The 26874-nt window shown below is 53.5% G+C and overlaps 8 protein-coding genes across 8 annotated transcripts; 4 read left to right on the top strand and 4 right to left on the bottom strand.

Annotated features, from left to right (window-relative positions):
• Positions 1-1076: 1076 nt before the first annotated feature.
• sts1-1 (Delta(24(24(1)))-sterol reductase) lies at positions 1077-3200 on the top strand (the record flags this gene model as incomplete). Its single annotated transcript, XM_032031141.1, has 5 exons — positions 1077-1111; positions 1288-2490; positions 2539-2946; positions 2998-3139; positions 3189-3200. The coding sequence occupies 5 exons, from the start codon at positions 1077-1079 to the stop codon at positions 3198-3200; spliced, it is 1800 nt and encodes a 599-aa protein (XP_031889262.1).
• Positions 3201-6110: 2910 nt separating this feature from the next.
• CGGC5_v006401 (uncharacterized protein) lies at positions 6111-8043 on the top strand (the record flags this gene model as incomplete). Its single annotated transcript, XM_032031140.1, has 4 exons — positions 6111-6171; positions 6221-6344; positions 6405-6706; positions 6836-8043. The coding sequence occupies 4 exons, from the start codon at positions 6111-6113 to the stop codon at positions 8041-8043; spliced, it is 1695 nt and encodes a 564-aa protein (XP_031889263.1).
• A 122-nt stretch (positions 8044-8165) lies between these two features.
• CGGC5_v006400 (uncharacterized protein) lies at positions 8166-9563 on the bottom strand (the record flags this gene model as incomplete). Its single annotated transcript, XM_032031139.1, has 3 exons — positions 8166-8476; positions 8535-9218; positions 9302-9563. The coding sequence occupies 3 exons, from the start codon at positions 9561-9563 to the stop codon at positions 8166-8168; spliced, it is 1257 nt and encodes a 418-aa protein (XP_031889264.1).
• Positions 9564-10408: 845 nt separating this feature from the next.
• On the bottom strand, positions 10409-14158 carry CGGC5_v006399 (uncharacterized protein; the record flags this gene model as incomplete). Its single annotated transcript, XM_032031138.1, has 1 exon — positions 10409-14158. The coding sequence occupies one exon, from the start codon at positions 14156-14158 to the stop codon at positions 10409-10411; it is 3750 nt and encodes a 1249-aa protein (XP_031889257.1).
• Positions 14159-17295: 3137 nt separating this feature from the next.
• On the top strand, positions 17296-17862 carry CGGC5_v006398 (uncharacterized protein; the record flags this gene model as incomplete). The annotated part of the gene is made up of 1 exon (XM_032031136.1): positions 17296-17862. One exon carries the CDS (start codon positions 17296-17298, stop codon positions 17860-17862), a length of 567 nt encoding a protein of 188 aa, XP_031889259.1.
• A 203-nt stretch (positions 17863-18065) lies between these two features.
• On the bottom strand, positions 18066-18951 carry set-14 (SET domain-containing protein 14; the record flags this gene model as incomplete). Its single annotated transcript, XM_066151694.1, has 4 exons — positions 18066-18152; positions 18200-18208; positions 18295-18369; positions 18436-18951. 4 exons carry the CDS (start codon positions 18949-18951, stop codon positions 18066-18068), a joined length of 687 nt encoding a protein of 228 aa, XP_066009158.1.
• Positions 18952-20016: 1065 nt separating this feature from the next.
• On the bottom strand, positions 20017-21584 carry DCW1-8 (Mannan endo-1,6-alpha-mannosidase DCW1; the record flags this gene model as incomplete). The annotated part of the gene is made up of 4 exons (XM_032031133.1): positions 20017-20583; positions 20636-20877; positions 20928-21407; positions 21485-21584. 4 exons carry the CDS (start codon positions 21582-21584, stop codon positions 20017-20019), a joined length of 1389 nt encoding a protein of 462 aa, XP_031889476.1.
• Positions 21585-25319: 3735 nt separating this feature from the next.
• Positions 25320-26598, top strand: CGGC5_v006395 (AB hydrolase superfamily protein; the record flags this gene model as incomplete). The annotated part of the gene is made up of 4 exons (XM_032031132.1): positions 25320-25762; positions 25828-25885; positions 25945-26302; positions 26378-26598. The coding sequence occupies 4 exons, from the start codon at positions 25320-25322 to the stop codon at positions 26596-26598; spliced, it is 1080 nt and encodes a 359-aa protein (XP_031889475.1).
• Between the last annotated feature and the right edge of the window lie 276 nt (positions 26599-26874).

Genomic DNA, 26874 nt, shown 5'->3' with positions numbered 1-26874 from the left:
TCGTAATCTCACTTGCAACTTCCGTGGCTCGCCGTGCCGTCCCATTTGATTGGCGCGGTGAAGAGATGAGGAAGTAACGGTGACTAAGGCACCATCCGGAAGGACGAGACTTGTTTCTTCCTTTCCGGGCAAGCATTGCGTTTCGCCGGCTGGAGAAGGAACTGCTCCTGATCTTCCAAGGAGCATCCCGTCCATCTACAGGACGGAGACGCGGACATTCCCAAAAACCGCCCCCCATCTTCAATGTCCGAGAATCCCACATGCCCACGGCCCCGTGAGGTGCATGCCATGCAGGCGTCGTCTAGCAAAGGCTGGGGAAATCTCATTACCGTCCCCGGCATGGTTGATCGAAATGGGCATTGAATAGCTTAGCTAATGATGGAGGTAATCTCGACGGCCAACCTCGGACACTGCAATGGCGCTGGGCGGCTACTGCACGGTGCACCTGCAAGCTTCGTCTAGCAGTTCCGGCAGCGGGGTCGCCAACCAGGATCCCAATTCAAGCAAAATCAAGCTTCCCATTGGCCTGCAACCTAGACGAGGCCTGCAGATGCGGGCCCTTGCACCGAGGAACCTCCCGAGGTTGGCTAGAGTAGGTACTTCACATCTTGCGGACAGCGGCACCAACAGCACAAGTACCTCAATTTCAACTTTGTTCGTGACCCTTGACTACCGGCAGAAAGGGGCAAACACAAATGTCAACAAAATTTTGAGAGAGCACCAACCGGCGCCCAATCGAGTGCGAGGACACGCTTGCGATTTTTCCTGTCACTTGCGCCGTCCCGTCTCCAGCTTGACGTCGGCGTCTTGCACGCCACGCCACGTTGACACTTTTCGTGCGCTCATCCTCGCCCGGCCGTACTCGGATTCCCATCCTGACCGCCTCCACCAGACGCTTCCCTCCCTTCCTTCCAATGCCTCGGACGATTTGTCGATAACACACCAATTTGATCCCCGAACCCTGGCTGCCCACGCTTCAAGATCCTCGACCGTCACACGGACTGGTACGGCAGCTACACGAAAGGTGCATAACCCCACGTTCAGCTTTCCTGCACAGATATAAGAAAGCTTTCAACATGTCGGGCCGCTACTCCCTGCGCCAGACTCCTAGGTTAGTCTATTTACTTTCCATCTCGTCTCTGCATTTGAGATTGTCGGCCGAAGTAATTGGGCCCATCGCAACCGTTCCACACGACTCGAAGTAGCAGTTGCGTACCGCCTTCCACTCGAAGTCAATACTCTGCACACTGAACCCGTCAAGCTCCAGTTGACTCACTGGTTATTCAGGAAGAAGGAGCTCTTTGAGGGTATGGTTGAGACCCCTCGACGTGTCTCCTCCCGCCGCAAGTCACCCGAGAACGAACCCACGGCAGACACCACCGAATCGAAGATGTCCGCCCGTACTCCCCGCCGACGCGCTACCGGCAAGTTTCGCGAGGAGCTTGATGACGAGATGGTCACCGACAAGTCCGTCTTGAACGGCAAGGCTGAGGTAGAGGAGCCTTTGGCCAACGGTTATTCCAACGGACACGGGAACGGACACACCAATGGACACGTGAAGGAAGAGTCCGTCAACGGTCACGCTACCAACGGGCATGTCGAGGAGAAGAAGCCCGAGCTTTTCACGAACGGCGATGCCGCTCCTCCCACGAAGGAGAACGCCCAGCGTGTCTACCAGGAGGGGGAGATCATTGACGGCTGGAAGGTTGGCACCGACCCCAAGATTGACACTTCGGGCGAGTTCGAGTTTGGTGGCAGCCTCGGCACCTTGTCCCTGATGATTGGTTTCCCTCTTCTGATGTGGTACATGTGGATCGGAGCCACCTACTATGACGGCGGTGTGCCGCGCCCTCGGGATGGAGAGTCACTGGGAGAGTTCTTCCGCCATCTTGCCAACCTCGTCTACACTGGAGCGTTCCCCTCTCTCCGTGCCTGGCGCATCTACTGGACCTTCTTCATCTTCGAGGGCGCATGCTACTGCCTCCTGCCCGGCGTCTGGGCTTGGGGCAAGCCTCTCGCTCACGAGGGTGGCAAGCAGCTGAAGTACTTCTGCAACGCCTACGTCAGTTGGTACTTCACTATTGCTGTCATGGCAGTGCTGCACTTTAGTGGTCTTTTTCCCATCTACACCTTCATCGATGAGTTTGGACCTCTGATGACGGTGGCTATTCTGAGCGGATACCTTGTGTCTTTCGTCGCTTACTTCTCTGCTCTGTGGAGGGGGGCTCAGCACCGCATGACCGGCTACCCCATCTACGACTTCTTCCTTGGTGCCGAGCTGAACCCCCGCATGTTTGGCATCCTCGACTTCAAGATGTTCTTCGAGGTCCGCATCCCTTGGTTCATCCTCTTCGGACTCAGCTGCGGTGCTGCTGCCCGACAGTACGAGAGATACGGATACATTTCTGGCGAGGTTCTTTTCCTCGTCTTGGCCCACTACCTCTACGCCAACGCTTGCGCCAAGGGTGAGCAGTTGATCGTGCCCACCTGGTAAGTTTTCTGATACATCTAATGCGACCATGTCTAACAATGCCCAAGGGACATGTACTACGAGAAGTGGGGCTTCATGCTCATCTTCTGGAACCTTGCCGGTGTCCCTCTCTCCTACTGCCACTGCACCATCTTCCTCGCCAACCACCACCCCGACGAGTACAAGTGGAACCCCATTGCGCTCACTGTCCTGTTCATCGCGTACCTGTTCGTTTACTGGGTCTGGGACACAACCAACAGCCAGAAGAACAGCTTCCGTGCGCAGGAGCGTGGACAGCTCATCAACCGCAGGACTTTCCCCCAGCTTCCCTGGAGGGTCGTCAAGAACCCTAAGACCATTACCTCGGCCAAGGGCGATGTCATTCTCGCTGATGGCATGTACGGATACGCTCGCAAGATCCACTACACTTGTGATGCGTTCTTTGCTATCTGCTGGGGATTGATTACCGGTTTCAAGTAAGCAGAAGCGTATGCAAGAACGCCTTGACGGTGCTAACAATATTCTAGGAGCCCCTTCCCCTGGTTCTACCCGGTCTTCTTTTGTGGCATGATTGCCCACCGCGCCGCCCGTGACATCCACCGCTGCCGCCAAAAGTACGGCGATGCCTGGACCGAGTACGAGCGCCAGGTGCCTTACCTGTTCATCCCCGTAAGTAATTACATCCTGCTCTCAGATGCAAATAACTAACTCTTCTCAGTGGGTCATTTAAGCTACCAGATGTCCATCCATCCTCACACGATGATAAATCGAGACTTCGGCCGCTTGGCCATTTCTGTATATATATGCTTCGTCACCTACTGGTGCATCTACCTTTGTTAATAATGGGGTAATCGGAGCAGGTCGTTCAGGACAGGAAAACTGCCGGCGGAACACACTGCCATTTCGGCATAAAAGCGTTTTAATCACGGCGACGGTCATGTTTCTTCGAAGACGATGCTGTTGCTGCTTCTCATGTATATATGGATCACGATAATTGCTCACTGTGTCAATGAAGATGTTAATGTTAGAGATTCAAAGTAAGCTGATTGGGCTGAAGTGACATAAATCAATAATACCTTTGGATGCCCGGACCTGGACTGTTATCTATATCCTTTCCATGACCGTGGATGTGCCCGTTACTCCCAACAATTTCTCCAGATTTCGGACGACTCTAGATGAGCAATGGGCTCTTGAGCTTTGGGTGGCTGAGTGTTGAAGCGTCTGGCGAGATGCTGGCCAACTCCTATTTGGTCTTAATTGTATGTTGACCTTGAATCTTCAAAGTGCCACTGTACGTTACTCTGTTTACGTCATTGTCCTAAGGTTTTGGTGCAACTATTCGGAAATATCCTGGTTCTTGTGGCCGTGATAAGCATCATTTCAGAGAGTGGCCCAGTCCTTACTACCGAGAAATAAGTTCTGTGGATGTTGCAGAGCCAATCAAAGTCGGCGTATTGTTGCCTGAATACCACGAGGATGGTGGTGGGTACTGAGGCTAAGGAGATGTGCGAGGCACAGTCATATATAAGGGGCGGGGGGTGTTTCTTCGCACGAAGTATCGACTTGGTTTGTTGTAGTGTTCGTAGGTCGATCTGGCGATATGATTGCCTAGGGAGTCGTGATTCTGTTCAAGCGAAGCTTACTTATAACTCTAGCCACCGCCATGTTGACGCAATCTTCAACGGCCCACGACTCAGTGGGAACTTGAACCGAGCGAGAGTAAATAACACGCTGCCACGTCCAAGATGAGACTGAGATATGCTAGCGTTTTCAATCCTTAAGGCAGTAGAAGTATCGATGTATACCTGATGGGCAGAATTCTCTGTTGGCTGTGCGTGAAGTACGAGATCTGAGCAGCATTCTTTACTCAAGAGATGTCGACATACTGGACATCTCAGCGTCTAGTAATACAACCCGCTTCATTTGAATGAACATTAACTTGAAAGCAGGGCAAGGTATTGGCTTCGAATACTTCTAATACACTCCGACTGCTGAAGAAGGATAGAGAATCGAAGGCCCTCGGTGTGACGCTGAGGTTGCTTGCGGCTGCTGTTGATGAGCAGGCTTCTGGCCGATTGGAGACTTGACTTCTAAGCTAGAGATCAGCATAGATGCAACGGTTCCATTTTCATGAACGAAGGGATGCTTGACATTGTCTGAGAATTCAATGCTTTTCCCTGTGGGCATCTCTCTACCACTTTCCTGGCTGGAGAGACGCCATGGTGTCTTCCACGTGCGTTTCTAAATTTCAGTATAAAGAGAGGCTTGTGCCATATAGCTAGGGGGGCAATGATCATAGTCTCCTCGAGGCATTTGAAAAGTTGGAATGGGCATTCAAGCATCGCGGAAATGCTGTTGGATGTTGGATGTCTATCCCCGCAGACGAGCTCTGCTCAGAAGAGACGCAGTGCCTCGGTGGACTATTCCGCATAATACTGCAGAGACAGAAATGGAAGGCGATAATGAACGACTTATTGAACTACTGTATTGAATCCTTGTGCTAGTATCAGGCGTTTGGACATCTGCCGTTTGATCGGTATGAACTGATGACATTTATTCACAATCATTTCAGGCCCCCATTTTTGCAAACGCTTCGTGGCTGCAAAAACAATTCTGAATGATTATCTCCATATGGGATGTACATTTTATCATGGGTACGCCACCCAATCAGTCGGATTCGGCCAGATCAGCCACCGCCTCAAGCTCGCGATCCAGAAGAACGAGTGCAGGGGAAGTAGGGCACCTCTACCAAAAGTCAATGTGAATGCCCGAGTTCTGTTCAAGTAACTATGGTGCTAAGAGAGGGCAGCATGGGTTTGTTCTATTCATGCACTCTGGGGTGGTCAAAGGATTCAGGATTCGGCGGCCCACGAAAACAGTACTCCAATCAACGAACGCTACTTCCCTTCTTTTCTTCTTTTTCCAAGACTCAGTCTCACCTCGAGTAACCGATCTGCGGCCATATTTTAATCCCTGTATCTACTGACCAACGAGGGCCCTACTTAACTGCAGGCAGCAAAATAAGATCCCTAGCCCACACGCTTAGCTCCAAAGTTGACCTCGAGCTGCATCCGCTAGGCGCATTCTGATTCTACTAGTGTCCTGCGTAAAGTATGTAAACTCAGCAAGCTCGCCTTTCCACCTTGCCACACAATTACGCTTGTTATTTATCGAAGTCCCAACGGTGGACTAATAGAAAATGGCAACCAGTGGGGGCCATTTGTCTGTTGACGATCGCAGACGACCGACTGCAACCTCAAGAAGCTCTGTACATTCTGAAACGTCTGGGGTCACCCTCAACGATGCAGAATCTGGCCGTGATGTACCGGACACGGAAGACATTGACCATCGCCAGCCGAAAACCTTCCCGTCAGCAAGAACTTACATAAGCGTTCCAACTGAGGAACCACAAGGACATTCTTCAAACATCCGTGATGACGCAGCGGGAGAATATGGCAGGGAGCCAAAAAAGGTCGAACTCTCAAACCGACCATTGGGTAATTTCGATGTCCTCAGTCTGTGGAAGTACGAGTTCTTGGCCATAATTGTATCAGTTCTGGCCTTCATCGCCATGATAATCCTTTTGAAAGTGTCCGACGGAAAACCGCAGCCAAAATTTGCGTATTCCATCAACCTCACCATGACCATTGCTATTTTTACTACTCTCTTGAGAGCTGCGATGGTTTTCGTTGTTGCTGAAGGTGAATCAAAATATACGAACCTCCGGTGACGTTCACTAATAGATGCTAGTTATCGGACAATGCAAGTGGCTTTGGATGGATCAGCCGCGTCCTTTGCGACATGTCGAGCATTTTGACAATGCCGGAAGGGGTATTTGGGGATCACTGAGGCTTCTGTTTCTGACTCTCAAGCCGTAAGTTATGATCACCCCGATCAACTCCAAAATTTAACGACTGACACTGAATGGTTGAAGAAAGCTCACCATCCTGGCCTCGCTCATTGTCATCACTTCATATGCTGTCGGCCCGTTTGTCCAGCAAGCAGTCAAAACGTATCCTTGTGCCATCGATGGGAGGGGGATCGCGAGGATATCAGTTGCTGAGCGCGTCATACGGTCAGACGCCTATGTTGGGGCGCAAGCAGGCGGCTCTGGAGATAGTGCCGTCATCAAAAACCTCAGGGTCGCTCCGGAACTGCAGATGACTGCCCTGAATGGTCTGCTGGCCGACACTCCGACTGGCTCCGTCAACCTCTTTCAATGCGACTCTGGGAACTGTACGTTTCCCCTCAGAGGACCAGGAGTCACGCATACCTCACTCGGCCTTTGTAGCACTTGCACCGATGTGAGATCCAAATTGCTGGAATCCCGACACATTTCGAACTTCTCCCACGTATTTGAGACAGATCGCGATTACCGATTCGACAACCGCTCCGACTTTGGGATCAGCACCTTTTTCAAGTCTGGTATCTTCAACATGACGACGGAACGGACGAGCCCTTACAGCACCGACTACGAAAATACCGAGACGTCCATCCTGTCGTTTACAGCAAAAGGCTGTGTCCGTACAAAGGATCCAGAGGACGGATCCCTGGCGAGGGAATGCAAACACAGCTACGACAACATGCCGGGTCTTTTTCCAGAGTTCGACATCGTGGCAGCGAACTGCAGCTTACACCCCTGCCTTCGCCGCTACAATGCCAACGTGGTGAATGGTGTCCTGGACGAGAAGCCTGTCTCTACCGCGCCGGTCGGTGCAGCCAATATCTCATACGTCCAAGCAAACATAGCGGACGATGGCAGAAATACATATGTATTTCGTAACTTCTCCTACGTCGCTTTGAGCGAGCCTTGCATTATCAAAGACACATGGTACGACTCGTCCAACATCAGCCAAGCACCGCGAGACGGCGTGGACTGGACGTCATGGGGCACAGGAGATACTCTCCATGAAGCGCCATCCGAGTGTCTGGTACTCATGGATCCCACCGAGTTCCTTGGTATCAGGCGATTCTTTCTGCAGACGCTCAGAGGATCATGCGCCAAGACAACTTCCGGTTCCAACAGACCGACTTCGAGCCTTGAAAACGGCAGGATCAATTGTGAAGGGGGCTTCTGGGTCGACGCATTCTTCAACAGCGGGAACGCCACATTCGACGATATCTCCACCGCCTTCGACAACATGGCGACGGCGCTGACGAACCGCATGCGCGCGAAAGGGCGTGAGTTCCTCACAGAAGCGCGGAGCTTCACGAATGGGACTGCTGTAGAAATGTCCATCTGCATGCGCGTTGACTGGCCATGGCTGGTGTATCCGGGTGTCCTGCTAGTTCTGACGTCGGTTCTCATTGCGACGACATACGCACAGAGCTGTCGGGACAGGGGAAGACATCCGATTTGGAAATCATCGATACTGCCTTTGCTGTTTTATGGGCCAGATACGCAGCAAACCTACCTGGATAAGCAGCAAGATGGCTCCGATGGGAGACAGCCCTTGCCTCTTATGCAACTGGCTGAGCTCGAGGCAATAGCTGATGCGACTAAGGCGAGGTTTTGCAGCGGTCGGGATGTAGCTGGCTTCATTGTAGACAAAACGCCCTCTGAGGCCACATAAGTTGCAAGAGGTTGACTAGATGGATGGAGCTCATATCATAGTTGCAAGTTGTGCCTAAATTACAGACGGTTTTGACAACAATTGGGATGATAACTCTCGCACAAGATCTGCGTTTATTATGGTTATGCCTTTGCGCCAAGAGTGTCCACTCGAACCCCGAATTTGTTAGGTTTCATCCTCTTCTCAATTGCTTCTCTCCAGAAGTCCTTGTCTTCGTCAGTACTGACCCGCAACGAGCCTGGATAGAATATGTCCAGCAGGACTAGCCCCATGGAGGGATAGTCTTTCTCGACCTGTATAATGACAGGGTGTACCCTCTTGTCACGAATAGTCTCCTTGTGTGTGATATGTATGCCGTGAGCGCTCGGTGATCTGGACACACCAGCAGCGTACAGGTTCTGAACACTCCCGACGAGACCGATGGTGAGCAAGTCTTAAATAGTAATATCAGTTTTCAATGGAAATCAACGAATATGGAGCGACCAACGTACACCACGTGTGCTCTTCCATGCCTGAGACAGTTATGAGCAGCATGACCCAGAGAAGAGTCAAGACGACAGTTATGGTTCTCGTTTGAAGCGTTGGCTTGAATACGCGCGTAGCGCGAGCAAGGATTTCGAGATCGAGCCCAATTTTTGACCGACGACTGTTCTCGATGAGAACTACGTGACGACTGCCGTTGCCTTGGGTAATGGCAACTGTTGCGCCTCCATCACTGGGACACGCCCATTTTTCCTGCCGCCACTGGGGCAGCGAACTTCCCACGACGGCCAAAAGAGTGCCGGCGGCCGTAACGAGGAAGATCGACCAATCCCTGTAGACGATCCATGGGACCACGGAGACGACGAGTTGGATAAGAATGACCACACAGCCGGAGTACCAGACCAAGTCAAGAGACGGAACGCCATGTGCGGCCTTTGGTTCAGAGTCAACTGTGTAGACTGAAACTCTCAAGGCTTCCCAGGCAGGCCCTCCTTTCATCTGCGGCGATTTCTCGTTGTTAGCTTCTGGATTCGTAACATGCTGCTGTTCATGATGCATCTCTTCGTCCACTTTGTAGGTCAAGTCTCGAAGCAGACGACCCAGGACCCAGCTTGACGAATTCCGGAGGTGAGTGCTGTCGGCGCCAACAACCATGACACCATCCACGTCCGGCGCTGGCATGAGGGTCCCACCTAACACATCCTGTTAGCTTGGTTTGTCAATGACATTCACCCAGGCGATTGAAACTCCCGTCCACGCGCATCTCGAGACTCACCGCCAAGGGCATCCAGCAGGGCGCTAGCTCCATACGCCACCCAACCGAAGGAAAATGCGACGGGAGTGATTCGGCGACCCGTCTGAGCGGCTACCGCCTTCTTTACGATTTCGGGGCCGAGGAGAAGGAGCACGGAAAGGATGTCGGCTGGGTTTCTCCACTGGAAACGCAAAGCCCGTGCCGCAGCATCGTTGAGCACCTCGCGCTTGACGGGGGTGGAACTCACCAGCGAGTAGAACCATATGGGCGCCATTTGAACCATGATGAGAGGTAGGAAGAAATGAAGAAAATGGGAATCAATTGAGCTTTCGTAATGTTGCTAACTTCCAGGTGGATACTTGATGCAGCTGCAGTCAGAACCCCTCCTTATTCCCCATCTTCGGGGAATGGAGGACAATATAGATGGAAATGGGGCAGGAGGCCTTACCACAATAAAGATTGAATACGAAATCATATCACTGCAAACACCAACTATGGGCGGGTAAGCATGGTCTGACATGTGTTAGCCTAACTTGTGCTACAACTTGCCGGGCCACACTTCAGGGAACCTTCGCGCGACGAGGTCATAGGCTTTCTCCTCGCAAGTCAGACAGACGAAAAGTCAGACGCTGTAAAATGTAACTGGAAGAACTCCGCGCCCGCATGCACCGTCATCCAATGGCGGGAATCCGTGTGGACATGCATGATGGTAAGGGTGGCGGACCAACGGGAGAAGCCCAATGGCGATACGCCCCGTTGATACAAGTCAAACAACAAATGGCCTTCATTCTGGCCGGATCCTTAGTCAAGACCAATCGGATTCGACTGAGACTTTCATGCATAGCCAGCCACAACACAGCCATTCTTGTTGAACTCAGCAAAGTGCTTTTTCATCACGCACGTGATGTTCAACTCCAGATTTGTGAAGGGGGATTATGACATTTGCCTGGGGTTCTGGTTCAATATGATCATTTATTTCCAATGAATAAGGCGGCATTTTATTATACGTGAATATAGAAACGAGAGGAACAGAGATAAATTCTATTGGTTGAGATGATTCTATGAAAATGCTCACCGAAAAGCTCCCCGGTGAAAGCTTCCACTCTGGGTCACCACTTCCCGTTTCCATCAATCGTCGTTCTCTAGAAGCTGCTTATGAGCTAGGGCAATACTGCGCAATCTCATTCCTCGCCCGGAGTCATTCTCTTCCTCTGAGAAATCTGGAAGCATTTCCATCATGTCGGCTGCAGCGCGCTCGAAATGCTCTTTTGCATCTTCTGAGAGGCGTACCTGCTCAGAATCGCTCGCCGAAAGAGACCTGATACGTAGGGTTACACCAAGGCAAAGTGCAGTGACGCAGCAAAGTAAGTGCTTCTTCCGGAATAGCACATCAAACTTTTTGAGAGCACTTCTGAGAGTCTTCTCGATGTCAACAGCTTCCTCACCCAGGCTAGGTGGGTCGTCTTCAGGCATCCCCAGGCTGTAGTCGATGATTGCCTTCGCGGCGTTCCCTTCAAGTCTATCCCTTTCTGCAAAGCGGAGAGATCTCATAAAATATTCCCTTGGCTCGTCGAGTTGCTCGTCATCGCCGTTCTCCTGGTCGATGGACAACAAGATGAGAGCGCCGAGGGCACTGCGTTTGACGAAATAATCACCGTCCCTGTCCTCAGGCCTGTCACCGCGGGCGTGCTGCTTGTTCTTGACCACCTCTTTTTTAACGCTCCCTTGGGATCTCGTTCCGTTTTGATTCAAAGGCTTCTGGCTTCTCGTCCTCCCATTCATCATCTCCAAAGTCCTCGTAAAGAATGACCCGGCGTCAGAGGAGTTGTCGGATAACATCGATACCAGGCCGCGTTGATAGGTCAGCATCGCCCTGGTATAACTAGGAATCAAATGAGCCTGGGAAGACAAATCGTCCTCGGTGAGACTTTCAAACAAACCAAGAGCGCTGTTGTATGCTTCCTCGGCCTTGTCCCATTCTCGCTCTTGCAGATAGTGATCGCCAAGGGACCAAAGACCATTGATGATAGCGTGTGACTTGACTTCGTCTTCGCCTTCGTCCACCTTCAGTCGCAGTTGATCGGCCAGCTCCGGGTCGAGATCATCCTTGGATAGTTCGAGCAGATATTGAGCTGCCTTCTGGTTTGCTTTCGCGATTGAGTCGATTAGCTGTTCCTGGAGCGACCTTTCGTCAACAGAACTTGACTGTAGGACCCTCAAGAAACTTCCATCATCCCCTAGCCATTCGTCGTAGTAATGTGTATTTTCGGAACTAAGCCAGGCCGCAGGATCAGGCTTTTGTTGGGGCTCGCAGTCTTCGACATCAACAACAACCTTCTCGTCGGAGATGGAATCTTTAGGATACTCGGAAGACACATCGCCAAAGTCTGCCAATTTCTTCGACTCATCAGGATCCAACTTGCTTCCCATGATGATCTGCGAATAGCGCCAGTCAGACTCCTTGAGGGCTTGAGTTTCCCAGACAGTGCCGACATAGTCGCACAACAAGGTCTGCTCATCATTGTGGTCCGGTCTTTGCCCGAGCCTCTTCACAAGCAGAGCTGGCTCTCCTTGTTGTAGCGAAGCCATGGGACGCAAAAGCAAGCAGCGCTGTATTTGAGATTTCTGGAGTGCGAGACGAACTTTAACACGCGACGAAGGATCTCTGCCAAACAGATGGACTGTCTTGTCGTCATCCTCCTTCAGCTCCCGACAACGCCACTGACCGGATATCGCGCCATCTTCTGTGACATCCAGTAGTGAGAGAAAATCAGACATAGTGCGGCTCTCAACGTCGATGGGTGTTGCAGCTGGCATGTTGAAAATGGTTGATGGGCACCACGACCATGGGCCACTGTTTTTCATGGTGGCTTCGCCATGGAACAAGCAGAGTGAAGGAACCTTCCCCAGATATGAAAGGATTTGCCGTGTGATTTCACCCTCTTGCCCTGAAAAGTCGCAGTGTGGAACATCAGCGAGAAGTGCAGCTATTCTCGTCTTGTCGCGCGGACGGGAAGTAGATCGTGAGTTGAGCGTGTGGATGATGTCGCCAATATCGTTGACAGGCTCTCGCAAGCGCTTTATCCAGCTCGTAGCCAACCAATGAGCGGGGCTTGTCGTGGACGGGGAGAACTCCAAGATATCCTTGTCAAGATCATACGGGACGATCTCGCCATCCTTTCTGAACAGCACCTTGACCTGCTTGGACATCTGCAGCTCCAACGCAGTCCAACCGCGAGAGAACCAGTTCGACAACACCAGCGCAACGCACGGGCTTCCGTCGTTCTTGAACTCGGTGCGAGTGAGCTCCTTGTCGTGTACGATAGTGCATTTCGCATTGGCGTAGTTCTTATGTAGGGATTCGAGAGCCTTGACATACTGCTTCTCGCCCTCCGGCACGGATATAGCGTCCCACCAGATGGCTTTCCGGTCCTCGCCTTCCCAGACTTTGTTGACCTTGTCTTCCCAGAATTCCCAGAGACAGGAGTTGACCATGCGAGCTCTTGAGTCTGGGTCCTCCTCCTTCTTTGACGAGAGACCCACGCCTGTCCCGTCCGACCAGACGTGGGAGATCGCGACGTAGTCATCGTGCGGGTGAGCAAGCTGAACTTTGTTGTCAGATATGTTTTCCTCACCGCAAAGCCAAGCCGTGGAATGACCTTCGTCGATGGCCTTGTCGATTTGGTCCATGTCAAACTCCAATTTGGAGCAATCATGATGTCCCACAGGCGCATGCATTTGCTGTGTCTTCGTGCTGTCAATGACAGCCTGCTGGCAGAACTTTGGCGTGCAGTTCTCGTGGGCTTTTTCTTTGTTGTCAACAAGACTCTCCATAGCCCCCAAGAAATTCATAATGGTCGGCAGATCCGCATCCTTTCGGTCGCAGGCTTCGAGGAAATTCCATACTCGGAACTTGCAGAATCTGGTGTTGTCCAGCTGGTCGAACGCTTTCTTAGGCCTCTCGAGTCCGTCGCCAGTGCTGTTGGACATCGAGTCCGATACCCAACGGCCGAACTTGTCTGGTCCAACTGAGAAGTTGTACTGGACCGAAACCATCCAATAGAGCAGGTCCAAAACCTGGTCCAAAACCTGATCCAAAAGTTTGACTTGCTCATCCGCGTCCTCCTCGTCCTCCTCATCCTCAGCGCCATCGAGGTGGTTTTGAAAATGAGTCTTCCTGTAGCATGGGCGTGAGCACTCTGCCAGAGCCATTGCAAGTCCCGCAACAGCGCTGGCAATATGTGTATGCCCAATAGCAGACTTCTCAGTCCAGTCTTTGCGATGATTCTCCTGACAGGACATAGCAGTGATCGCCCATTCCCTTAGAGATGGCCACCCTGGTACCCTGGGGGCACGGCTATCCATCCTCTCACGCAGCCTCGTGCACCTTGCGTTCGTGCAAGGACGTACGGCGGCGTACATGCACACATGAGCGACCTGAGACAAGAAGCCCATTCCATCGGCAGCGAGTGCTCGGTAGAAGTTGGGTTCTTTGGCCCACAGGGAAACATCGTTCGTGCGAAGATTCGCGCACTTATAGTCGACGTCGTCTGCGTCGTCTGCGTCACCACGTAGGAGTGAATCTTTGAGACCGACTCGAAAATACTTGATTTTCGTTACCTCGTTCAACCGGCTGGTGCATCCCCAGCAAAGCTCCGAATCTTCCTCAGCGCCAGTGCAACTAGGGCCATCGTCGTAGTCGTCAGACGAATCCCGCAGAAATCTGAGATAGGATCGGGCTCCCGGATAGTTCTTCAGACGCAGGCGTTTAGCATCTTCGGACTCCGAGTGGCCTCCGTAGTCCCTCGAGAGAGCGTCGAGGTTGTCAATGGACCAGTACTCTAAGAGCTTGAAGAAGTGGTCTTGTGAGCTGGCCATCTTTTCAAAGACTTGTTTGTGAAGGATCAGAACGACGAGTCCAATAACTGATAGCAGGGATGATGATAGTTCGTTGTCTAGTGGGATGTATGACAATCCCGAGGGCTCTGGAACGTCGAGTGGTTAAATGCCTCGCCAGAGCCAACATGTGAGCGATATTCTTCAAATTTCAAAGACCCCATGAATATTTTCCGTCGCATCCATCCACAATATGGTTTGAGCATTTTCCTCTTTGGCCGACATCGCCGACAAGGCTCTGGGTTTGGACCTTGGCAGTGGGCCCTCGTGAGGCTTTGCTAGACATGGAACAAGACATGCTCCCAGTGAACGCTTCTTGGAGCCTGTAATCCAATTGAGTGCTGACAGTGGGTAGTTAGACACCCATAGTCTCTATTGGGTGCCTGATTGATTTCTGCAGATAAGCTGCAGACTGATCGAACCACTGGGCTGTGGCTGTGTAGGAGTTGTTGTTGGAGGCCTGCTCCAACATGCAGAAGCACTCCACACAAGAACCCCTCCCCCGGGCATCGTTGCCTGGAGGCTGCAAGGGTCGAGCGGAAGAGTTGCCTAATCTGTGAAAATAAGCACGGAAAATGCAACATGTTTTCTTCAGCAATTTTGCATGCTTTTAGATATACTCGCACACTCTTAAGCAACTAGGTATATGTTTATTGCGTGCTTCATGATGAAATTACATCGATATATCTGAGTTAGTCGACATCCCACGGATAGATAGAGAACCTAGGGGAAAGACCTGATGAATCAATTGTGGAAAAAAGCCATAAAAAAGAAGGACCATATGTATGAAGATGAACTGCTCAGTAGAGCGTGCAAGTGATCTTGTGAAGAGTTCTATCTCTAACTTAGTGTAGCTCACTATCTAGCCTTAACTGATTACAAAATTGACTGCTTTTGAAACAGGGCTTAGCTCCGCAACATATTCTTTGTGAAATTGTCTGAGAGAGAAAGGAATGGTAGATAGAAAAAAAACTTTCTCTTGCACTGTACTTGAGGTTTATTGGGGCGAAGCTGGATCAGAGACCGTTCAAAGCGATAGTACGTGGGCGCTGATTTCACAGTCGCCAGTCGTGACCACGATGGCCACTAAAGTATGAATCCAATCACTCAGGCACAGAGCAGAACTGATGAATAACGGACCTCCATCTTAGGACAATCTTGCGGTATACAGAGAAAATTTCAAGGCTCTTGACTTGACCAGAGAAAGGGAAGGCTCAACTGTCCAAAAAGTCGAAGACAGCAGGCAGATGGGACCTCAACAAAGTTTACCGCACCATCATAGAGGACGCAGGTGGCTTCCAAATAATCACCCCCAGGTGGCACAATAACTGTCAGAGATGGGAGAACGGGCTTCATGAAGTTTGGTGGCTTGATAGACGTGCATGTGTCTCAAAAAAGAGGTTACACACGAGTGTCAAGTCTGCCTGATCGAATCCTGCCAGAGTCAACGTTACTTCAATCTATCCTACGCACCTGCATGCTCATCCAGATGGATTTTCAACTGTGGCGTGCTATTACTGCAATTCCACCAGGTAATGCTTAAGCATTGCTCACAGCTGGGCCATTGACCGCTTCACCGAAGGCGTCAGCGCTTTTTTAAGATGTCCTCACGAGGGAAATATTGTCACTGAAATGACTAGACCATTTCAAAATTTCTTGTTGCCATAACCTGTTATTCTCTTCTCAGCATTTGAGACGTACCACAACTTGAGACTTCCACCTAACGTAAGCTCTCCAAACCCCTCCTCTCCCCAAGATCTCGTATGTCTCAGACCCCCGTCATGACAAGAGGAGATCACCTCAAAAAGGTGGCGCGGAAAGAACTTGATGAAGCTCGCCATCGTTTTCCCAGCCAGTAAGAGTCGGCCCGGTCATGCTCGAAGCGAACGGCTCAAGGAAATGTCGACTCTCAACCTGGCCCGTGTCTCAGGCGCCCCGATCACGATGCCAGAAATCCTTCCCGACATTTCAGCTCGGCTTACACAGCCCCCCACAAACACCACACCACCACATCTCCCCCCGCCAGAAGCAACCTCATCTTTCTGTTCCGCCGCAAAGAAATCACTCCGAATCTTACCCCTCCAAATAGTCCCCCCAACCGAGACCTACCCCTCCTGCTCACCGGAAGCTCCAACTTCCAGGCCTCCATCAACCTCCCGCGTTTGCTGTCTCACCCTCACTGCTCGATCCACGCGCACAAATGTCCTCCTCAACGACTTGATGACGGCGTGCCTCTCACGGAACTCATTCGTCCGTGTCAACGCAAGGCCTCAAAAGTCCACGCAGCCACCGCCAGAATAATCCATTTCCCCAAACCCCATCAAGCCACACAGGCAAACGGCAGCCCCCGATAGGCCGCATAAGCTCCTTCTCACCGCCCCCCTCCCATTGGCCACATAGCTCACTTTCAGCTCCAGAGCTGAGCCTCCTCCACATGAGCTCGTCATCTGCACGTAGGCTTTTCCCGCTCAAGCTCGCCGGCCCCTCATTCGCCGGCATAGGGCTGACTCTGCCCAGCTGCCCCGGGCGTCGTGGCTACACCGGCCCAGAAAAGTCTCCGGCTCCCATCACACCGCACGGCACTTGGAGCTAGGCTAAGCTCCATTTTGCGCGGGGGAAGAGGGGAGGAGAGGCTGCAGGGCTGATCCGGAAAGATACCCGGCGGCGTGGGATAGGGTCGAGGCTCGTATGGGCGAAAAAAGCCTCCTTGAGCTAAGGGCATTATGTGTGTGTTCGTGTGTTCAGTTTTGGCGGGTTAATGTCGGTGAGAGCGGTGCAATGTGCTTCCATGATGCTATTTTGAGAAGGTCTCCTTTGCGGGGTCTACTGTTGGTTCCCGCATGATGACTTTGTCTCTGGAATATGCCCCAGCTGGGAAAGCCATGATTCTCATGCCGGCGAGATGAGATAGTTTCTTTGGCGAAGGCGTGAACACGATGCTGACTCGACGACGAGGACCATGATGGCGTCGGAAGTTGACATAAAAGGCACCGCATGATACCTCTTCATCTCCATCCATCTCATCACCAGTCCCATCACCAACTCCCAAGCCCTTCACCCCGAAAGCTCCAATCTCACATCCTCCAAACACACTTCTCAACCCCCCAAAACAGCCCACAATGTTCTCCAAGCTCCTCATCACCCTCCTCGCCGCCACCTCCGCCCTCGCGGCCCCCCTCGAGGAGCGCCAAACCGGCAGCCCCTACTTCACCCCCTCCGCCGTCTTCCAATACAACGTCCGCGACGGCGCAATCTACCCGGCCTCCTGGGGCTACGTCTCCAAGTACCCCCAGAACGCCGGCAACGACTTCACCACCCTGCTGACCTTCACCTACCCGGCCGCCGCCGCCGGCAAGAAGTGCCAGTTCGCCTTCTTCGCCGACGCCAACACGTACGCCGGCGGCAGCCGCCAGCTCGACGTCTTCACCTCGCTGAAGCCCGCCCCAGCAGGCGGCGCGGGAGGTTGGGGCGCGGGCGGGCCGGGCAACCAGCGCAACGCCAACATCGGGCGGGTATCGATTGTGGACGGCGGGTATGCGACCTGGGACGCGACGTATGGGGCGTATCTGTCCACGCCGTCGGACTGCAAGCCTGCGGGCACGGTGGAGGGGCTGGAGCTGGTTGGAGTGAATGATAACGATTATGTGTCGTTCCCGCCTACCGCTGCCCGGATTCTGTACAACTAGGTGGATGTGTGAGAGCGTGGCGGGGGAGACGAGCGTTGAACGGGGCCGGTTTTTATGAAAGTCTGTTCGATTCGTCATCACTCATTCATGGTAGTTTCTGATATATAGGTTTTGGGTAGGGGCGGGCCAGGCGTTTTTGGGTAAAGCGATGCGAGTTGAATCACGGTCCTTAGGCATCAGCAGGGAGGGAGAACCATGCATCCTTAGAAAGCTTTCATTCCTTCCAGGTTCTTCAGAGGACTCAATACGAAATAATCGGGTATTCCCATTAACCTCGAGCCCCTCGGCATCTAGTTGCTGTTAGAATCTGTGTTTGATAATTCGTGCCAGAACATACACTTGCCGTCTTTATGAGAATCATCCAGCAAGAGCCTGGTTCCCTCGAGATCTCCATACTTCCCGCATGCTTGATCTAAGAAGCCCCGTTCATACCCCCCACGCGTTGACCATGCCCTTCAAAGCCTTGCAATCAAGCTTATGCGTCTTCCAATCCTTCGTTTGACACTCCTACACCCATCACGTTAGCAAAATCATCCCTTCTCACCCCACTCCCCTCGCCATCATCAAACTCACCTTCCCACAGTACCTTACAACACCGCACCCCGTACAACTCTTCACCTCCCCGCCCGCCTTCCCACACCCAGCACACATCTCCCCCGCCGCCGCCCCTCCCCCTCCTCCCTCCCCTTCCCCCTCGCCGCCCTCCCTCACCGCCCTCCCCAGCTCAAAGACCCTCTCCAGCCCAGCCGGCACATACTTCACCCCGGTGCCCTTCCCTTCCGCGACTCTCACGAACCCCTTCTTCCCCTCCTTCGGCGCCGTCCGGCACGCGCGCGGCACGACGATCGTCCAGCCCGTCTTCACCGGCCGCAGGTCGATCCCGCGGTCCTCGAATGTGATGGCGAACTCGTCCCCCGCGCGGTCCGCGACCACCACCGTCGGCTTCGTGATGGTCATGTTCTGCTTCACCTGCGCGACGAGGAACCACTCCTCCCGCGCGTCCATCCCGGGCGCGGCGCCGTCTTCCTCGATCGGGAGGCCGTCGAAGGCCGGGAAGGTCGTCGTGTTTGTCAGGTCCGGGATCGGCATTGCGGGCGGTGTTTCCTCCCCGGGATGAGGTGGAGGTCGGCTAGGATTGGAGTTTTGGAATGAACCGGCCGACGGAAGGACCACAATAGATGATAAAGCCTGCAGAGCTATTGAAACAATTGTTTAACCGTCGCTTAGATGCAATCGCTCATAAAATTAGACAAGCTTTCCAGGCGCCAGTCTAGCTGAGAAAGATGCAATATCTGAATGGTGTGAGTGAGAGTGAGAGTGAGAGATTGATGAAACGAACGGGGCCACCCTCGATCGAGACTCGCAAAATGTGGTTGGCTGCGCGTCCGGTAGAGTGGAGTGTGGGATGTTTAGAGAAGGACACCCACCACATTTAGGAGAGGGGAATTGAGGCCAAGAAACAAGCCGGCAAAAGCTCGGCTGGATGAGAGAAGGTCTTTCGCCAGAACGCGCTTGGCGGCTTCAAGAGCCTCACTGAAACGGCTGCCGCCACAGGATAAGACGACAGATGACGAGATGACGTACGCTGTAACCCCAGGGAAACATGGCCTAGAAGACCCCCGGGATTGTTCGACGGCAGAGGGTTTGTGTGTGCAGATGTCAGGCTCACCGTCTGGGCCTTCCGCTTGTCGACATCGGATGAAGATGGCGTCATGGCGCTGGCAACAATTCAATGCAGTCGGTTTCAAGAAAATTTGGAAAACACCTGCTTGAAAGCTGTCTCTGACTAGACCACGGTGCTTTTGTGTGCGTTAACAGTCGTCTTAGTGACGATGTGTCTATTCTAGGAAACTATGTGTTGTGTAGCATAGCTACATTATAGACTACTAGGAATTCCGCGATCACGGGCTACCCAATGCCCATCGTCGGGAGCGCTGGGTGACTTGACGACGGTTGCGCCCGTGTCCATCCGCAGCGCATGTACAAAAAAGGAGCAACGCCAAATATCCAATCAACAACCCTGGCCTTCCCTGGCCTGCGCCGGTACATCCCTAGAAAACAGGCGCCGAATTGATCCTGGCGACCTGCCAGCAGAGCCGTGGCAATGCTGCATGCGAAATAACAAATATCAAGTCGTGATATGCTGCAAATCCATTATGCCCCAAAGCTCATCCATCCGAATGTACCTGCGGCAGACGCCAGGACCAAAAAGGTCAGGATGCCGGCGCCGGCCTTATCTGCCGTCGTGATGGGGGTGTTGTGGACGCCCAGGTCGTTGTTCGAGTTGCTGCCGGCATTCGGGTCACCTTGGGAAGTACCTCCAGTGCTGTTCGATACGGGCGGCTTGGCCTGTCCAATGAGAAGCGATGACACAGCGCCGAGGACGTTCATCTGCTGGCCGGCACCAATCGTGCCATCGTAAGTACCCGTGCTCCATTTGAAGCCACAGGTGCGCTGGTTGGCTTGACCCGTGCACTGCTTCACTGCAGCGTCTGCTGAAGTTTGGAGGACAGGGAGGATTTTGTCGGCGGTGTAGGGTGCAATCTGGGTTACGATGGCCATCCAGCGGGCGACGTAGCCCTTGAAACTCAACATGTCGGTGGTGCAGGTGTTGTGCTCCTCGCAGGCAATTTCGAAAGCGATATTGTTGGGGAAAAACACATTCATGGTACCCTGGATGAGACCGTCGAGGCGGGTCTTCCACTTGGCGTCTCCATCCGTCTGAGTTTGTAAGTATATGCTATCTATGTTTCAAGGCGCAGTCGATACTTACAAAGTTGTACATGTGGGCGGCTCCAAGCATGTAAACACCGTTGTTGTAGGAGAACTGGGCCTTGTTGATATCCGTGCAGTTGTGCTCGACGTGGCCACCGTCGTAAATGTTGTAATCAGCGTCGATGAATCCGACAGATTCTACCCAGTCCCAGGTCTTCTCGGCCCAGTCCGAGTAAGTCGTATTTTTGGTGTAGCGGGCCAATCTGGCACCGATGTTGAAGAAGCAGCCGTTTGCAATACCTAGATTGGGTCAGTTCCGTGGTCACTTAAGAGTAGTCGGGTCGTCTCACTGTTCTTGTAGTTATATCCGTTGTTAGATAGGGGAATCTGCCAGCGCAAACCACCGCCGCACGTGTTATCGTGTCTGTCAGGGCTGGCCATGGTGTTGAAGACGGCTTGGGCGAGGGCGAGCCACTGGGGCTGGTCGGTCGGCGGGTTGGGAAAGTTATTCTCGGCGGCGGTCATGGCGGACATGCCCCAGAACCCTTGATCGTCGTTACCCAGCGATGCCGTGTAGTTGGGAGGCATGTAGTCGCGGTTGGGCCCGACCTGGTGCAGCATGGCCTGCATGACGACATCGTTGTAGGAGGAATCGCCCGTCAGATGCCAGTAGTCAATCATGGTTCCCCAAAGCGCACCGCCCTCCCACCAGTAGTAATCACCCGCGGGCGGCGGACCAGGCAAGATACCGGGCGTGTGGCCGGTCTCGTTTCCGTCGTAAAACTTCATCAGGTCGTAGGCGATGTCTCTCGCCGTGTTCTTGATGTCGTCTGCACACAGTGTTAGTAAGGCCGTGGGGAAGATCGTCGTGGCTGGGTCGGTCGTGGGGACGGCAGGGAGTGCGTACCGTTGGAAGCGATGGAGTAGGCGGCGTTGGCGATACCAATGCCGGTGGAGAGGAAAAGGGCACCGGCCGCGCCGGCGATGAAGGAGCTGGAGGACTTCATGGCGAGGATGTTCGTCGAATGACGTGTGTGGTTGAAGCGAGCGACTGGGAGAAAGGGAAAGGAAAAATGCCGGGTTGGGAGGTTCGGTTTCCCTAGGAGTTCGGCGCGGTCGGTACTAGATTCGTATCATGCGAATAAATGGAACGATTCGGTCGAGGGCGGGTTTTGAGAAAGCGTTCGTTTCGACGTCGAGTATGGACGGCGAATGTGGAGGTGGAGTTGAGAAGACGCAAAACGAGGGTCAGGTTGGGGAAAAGCAGGAGATGAACCGGGAAGTTGATGGGAAAGGAAGGCGAAGAGAGGGTCGGGAGCAGCAGGTCGGAAGGGAAAGAGAATGAATGAATGGCAGAGTGACAGCGAAGGGGTGGTGCTAGTGCAAGGCACCTTAGTGTAAAGGTAAAGGTGTAGAGACGGGACTTGGAGGTCGGGCAAGTGCAAGCTGCAGGGAAGGTACCGGTACGGGGGCAATGACTGGCAGATGGGTGGTAAGGCCGGGGTCTGGAAGTCTCTTTTACGAATGGATAATGAGCAAGGTGGTCCTGTCATGTCACCACCGGGGGCACTTACTTCAATTACCACACCACGGGGGCAGAGGGGAGAGGGCACAGCAGAGGGAGACTTTTCTGTTCGTACCCAACATACACGAAATGTCTGGCCAGCAGCAGAAAGCAGAGAGCAGAGAGCAGGCACGGCAGCAGGAATGCGTGTGGTCCGTCTCAGCGATGAACAATGGGCGCAGTGGCTTGCGACGGTGTCCTCGATAGCGTCCTCTGCCGACGGGTCAACGGACTCAAGTGGGCGCAAAACAATACCTAACCCGAGACTTTTGCCTGCTAATTACTCTGGCCGCAGTATGTATTTGAGTATGCAAAAACCTCAAGCTCTCCAGTCACATCAACGTCTCCCTGTGCTTGATGTGCCTGTGCTCACCTCACAGCCAACAGCCCAGCCATCTTTCCACACTACTGTACATGCCACGCAGTGCCCAGACGCGCCAAGTCGCCAGCGAGGAAAACAAGCAAATTCCAAGTTTTCCAGCGTTCTTGTCCCGCGGTCTTGGCGATCCAAGGACAGGGTCAGCAACAAGGGGTCGTGGGTGGGTGGTGCTGAGGAGATGGGCGGTGCACGGCTTGTGCATGCCGAGCAATTCTGTCTTGGCTGACCTTCTGCGGGAGTGTTCTGCGAATATCCTTCAGTCTTCCATTGTTTCTGCAGGCTGGGACGCAAACTCAATTAGAAATGGAGGGACCAGAGCGAGCACCCAATCCATCCTGTCTCGTATTCCAGCCGAGAAGACTGCGCGTAATACCTCAGGTCACAGGTGCTGTGCCCCCTGGGCGTCAGACGGAGCGAACGCCTGGCAAAGGAGAAGCCGATGGCCGGGCGAGGGTGCGACGGCGTGCCACCAACGGCCTCCCATCCGTGGCAGGACAACCCCTGACGAAAGTCACGATTCTTATCACGTGCAGCGGTTCCAACCAATCAGCTACCTCGACACCACCCAGTCACCCCTCCTTTTCTGATTAAATATGGGCCAGGTGGTGTCTGCTGGAAATAAAGTGACTGGCCCTCCGTTCATGCGCTCACATTTGTCGCGCAGCCAGGCCGTGTTACCGCCGTCACATCACGGTCCAACTCCTCAGCGCCTGGCGATCGACGGTTTTGCGCTCACCAAGCCCATAAACCCAAGCTTCGTGCTTCGTCATCCAACCAGTGGCGGTTACACCATTCTGCACGAAACACAAGACAGAAGAGCCCCGAAGAAAAAAACAGTCAAGCTTTTCTGTGCTCCTCCTTGGGTCCTTGGTTTTGCTTGGCTCTGCTAGCTCCCTTGCCCAGTCCCTCGTGCTGCCCATGTCGCGCCCACTGCTTGTGTGCTTCCCTCCCGCGATCTACGCGCCTGGGCATTCCCTTGGCGCTCTCGCTGTCCGCAGCCGCCGGGACCATCACCATCCACCGAGGAACTCAAGACACCGACCCCATCTCCGATATTGGCTGCACCCAGCGCGGCCTCAGCTGAGCGGGCCATCATATCGCCTCACTTCGTATGCTCCCCCCTCAGCCGCCTTCTAGAAACCATCCGCGCATGCGAATCTTCATCGCATTTCTGTCTGCATGCCCTCAGACGGGATGACGGAATAATACCGTCAGCAGCCAGGCACATCAAATCGCCATTTGTCCCAGCGTCCGAATGCCTCCCCCTCCCCAAATTTTAAACGTTTGCATCCACGCGTCTAAGCCACCTTCCAAAGCAGACAGCCGCCCAAAAGAGCAAAAAAAGGGGTCCTCCTTCGGCTCATTCCTGAACCAAGCAACAAGTTCTGATCTTGGTACGGATACACCAAAAAAAAAAGGGGGAACACCTTAAGTTTGTTTTGCGGGCTTCATCCACTACATCTTGGCAAAAGGGGACTTGTGCGTACGCGGCCTCCCGGTAAGGCTGAACATCTTCTCGAATATCAATGCCAAATCGCACTGCCAAGCAGCCAAGAGTTCGCCATGTGTACGCTCCCGTCGTCTCTGTCGCACTCGATGCTTGTATTCGCCCTGGATCAGCACGGTGCCCCTTGGCAATAACAGCTACCGCTGCCTCCAGCTTTTGCAGACGAGTGGTTCTCGGTTCGCTGCACTGCCTCCGAGGTCCTGATCTCCACCGTCTAGTCCCCCGGAGAAGCACCCCCTGAAAGCGCTCCGCACGGGGACGGAGCGGCCATTCTGCTGGTTCTCGTTCACGTTCACCACAAGTATTCCGCAGTGAAAAGTCCCGGCAGCAAACGCATTAAGTCCCGGATAGCTGCCGAGACCCGGTGGCTATCCAGAGAAGAAAACGAGGCAAACAAAATTTAAATAACAGTACCGTGGAGTTTCCTCGCGGGTGGTCCTGGCTCTGGCGGGACTGACTCCAGGCGAAGCGAAATATTGTGCGACCCACTCCTGCTACTTGAGTAGCCAAGCGAGCTATCTGGTCATCCAGTCGTCCAAATAGCCTCATTGGCTAAGTGGTATAGCGCCTCACTAGTAATGAGGAGATCGCCTGTTCGATTCAGGCATGAGGCAACTCAAGAGGGTTAAATTCCCACATCGGACAATCTTTTTGATTTTTTCCTCGCCATTCATAAGTTTCCTTTTGATACCTTTGATACCTATCAGACCCTCCTTGATGCCCTCCAGACGCTCTCGTGTCATCCGCAACACACCGCGTCCCTCTTAGACGGCCGCCGGCATCCGTTCCCCGCACGCCGAGCGGACGGTCCGGAGAATGATAGCCGGGTGCGAGCTCGCCTACACCGAAACGCCGTATTTTTCCACCCGGTCGCACAGCACAAAAGCAAATTGATTTTCCACACATCCGATAGGCTACATCTTGTTGCTCTGTACTTGGCAGCAGAAGTACGCATCCCGAGTCTCTGTGTAAAGACCAGGGGTATGCCATTGTGGTAAGTGTTTTCCGGTTGGCCATGTCCAGTCCCATTGATAAAGCTTTCTCGCCCATGTGAACTTAACTTAATACAAGCACTGGGAGAGCTGGTAGTAGCTGTGTTTGTAATGCTCCAATACTGTTGCAGTGTGAAGCCGTCATATCTTGCATCTTGAATCATAACATCCTGCGTATATTGTGGCAATCAGAGAGCTGCCCTCACTCGACCCTTAGGATCGCTCACTCAATTGCCTCAAACTCATCCCAAAACTCACGTCTCACTCACATTCCCTCACCATATTTCCCATCTTCTCAAAATGGTCCATCTCAAACCCAAACCAGACTACACACCCCTCACCCCATCCTTCCGCCCCCTCCCGAAGAACGGCCACCTCGCCACCCTCGAGCCCGAGTTCGCCCACGTTCTCAAAGCCGCAGATGCCGCCGTGGCGCCTTTCTGGAAGCCCGAGCTCTCGCTCCACGAGTTCCGGCAGGCGTGGCTCAGCTCGCCTCCCGCGCCCAAGGGGACTCCGCAGGAGGGCGTCGACGTGCTGGCGGAGACGCGGAAGATTCCCGTGCGCGATGGCGCTGAGATCGAGATCAAAATCTGGAGGAGCAAGAACGTTGTTGGGAAGGCGGTGCTTGGGATGAGATTTCACGGTGGCGGTTGGGTTGTCGGGGGCCACATGACGGAGGAGCCTGAGAATCTAATGTTGGCGGGGTTGGGGAATGTCGTTGTCGTGAGCGTGGACTACCGGACGTGAGTTTTTAGATTGAAACCCTCTCCAAACCGTCAGGATCGGCCACTTACTAACAAGTTCGCAGAGCTCCCGAGCACAAATTCCCCATCCCCCTAAACGACTGCCTCGACGCCACGAAATGGGTAAACTTCCCTACAGTCCTTCATCCCACTCACCAAGCCAGCAAACTAACCCTCCCCAGTGCAAATCCAACGCCTCAACCCTCGGCATCGACCCCGAAAAGATCCTCCTCCTCGGCTCCAGCGGCGGCGCCAACATCGCCATCGTCACGGCCCTGCGCATGCGCGAGGAGCACGTCTCGGGCCTCCTCGGCCAGGTACTCGCCTTCCCCGTGACCTGCCACCCGGCGCTCATGCCCAGCGACAAGTACGAGCTCGCGAGCTACGCGCAGTGCCACGACGCCGCCATCGTCGACGCGCGCAAGATGGAGTTCTTCTGGGACGCGTACCTGCCCGGCCCGCCGGGGGGTGTTGAGCCGCGGGCGTGGCACTCGCCGTTGTTGGCGGAGGAGGGCGGGTTGAAGGGGCTTCCTCCTGTTTGTAAGTTTCCTTTCTTGCCATGTGAAGGTTGAGGTACGCTGGAAGCGGGGGCTGACTCTGATGTGACACCGACAGTGATGCAAGTCGCGGGAGCTGATCCGCTGCGCGACGAGGCCATCGCGTTTGCGGAGCGCCTGCAGGAGGAGGGGGTGCCGACGGAGCTGCACACGTACCAGGGCATGCCGCACTGTTTCTACATGTTTGAGGGGCACCAGTCGACGACGGAGTACTACAGCAGGGTCATTGGGTTCGTCAAGAAGATCGCGGGGGACGCGGCAACGCGGGCGAGGTTGTAGATCTCTAGCTTCATCAATAGACGTGGCTAATTCGTTTCAAGTGATCGCTGGCTATGAGATTCTCTGCGTTCTGGTGCATTGATATGGTGACGTTTCCTGCATTGCATGCAAGTCATCTCTGCGCTTATAAGTGCTGCGGTACTATGTTGAAGACCACCAGGCAGTCAAGAAGTAGAGGCAAGAGCAGACTACCTACGCCACGATAAATCTAGTCTCGTCAATTGGGTATGACTGAGTGGTGTCTTTTCCACGTATTAAACTATCTCAAAGTAGATA

The sequence above is a fragment of the Colletotrichum fructicola genome, assembly GCF_000319635.2.
Source record: "Colletotrichum fructicola Nara gc5 chromosome Unknown KSG_Nara_v1_contig03, whole genome shotgun sequence".
NCBI lineage: Eukaryota > Fungi > Ascomycota > Sordariomycetes > Glomerellales > Glomerellaceae > Colletotrichum > Colletotrichum fructicola.
Note: the sequence above shows the minus strand (reverse complement) of the source record. Positions and strands in the feature narration are given on the sequence as shown.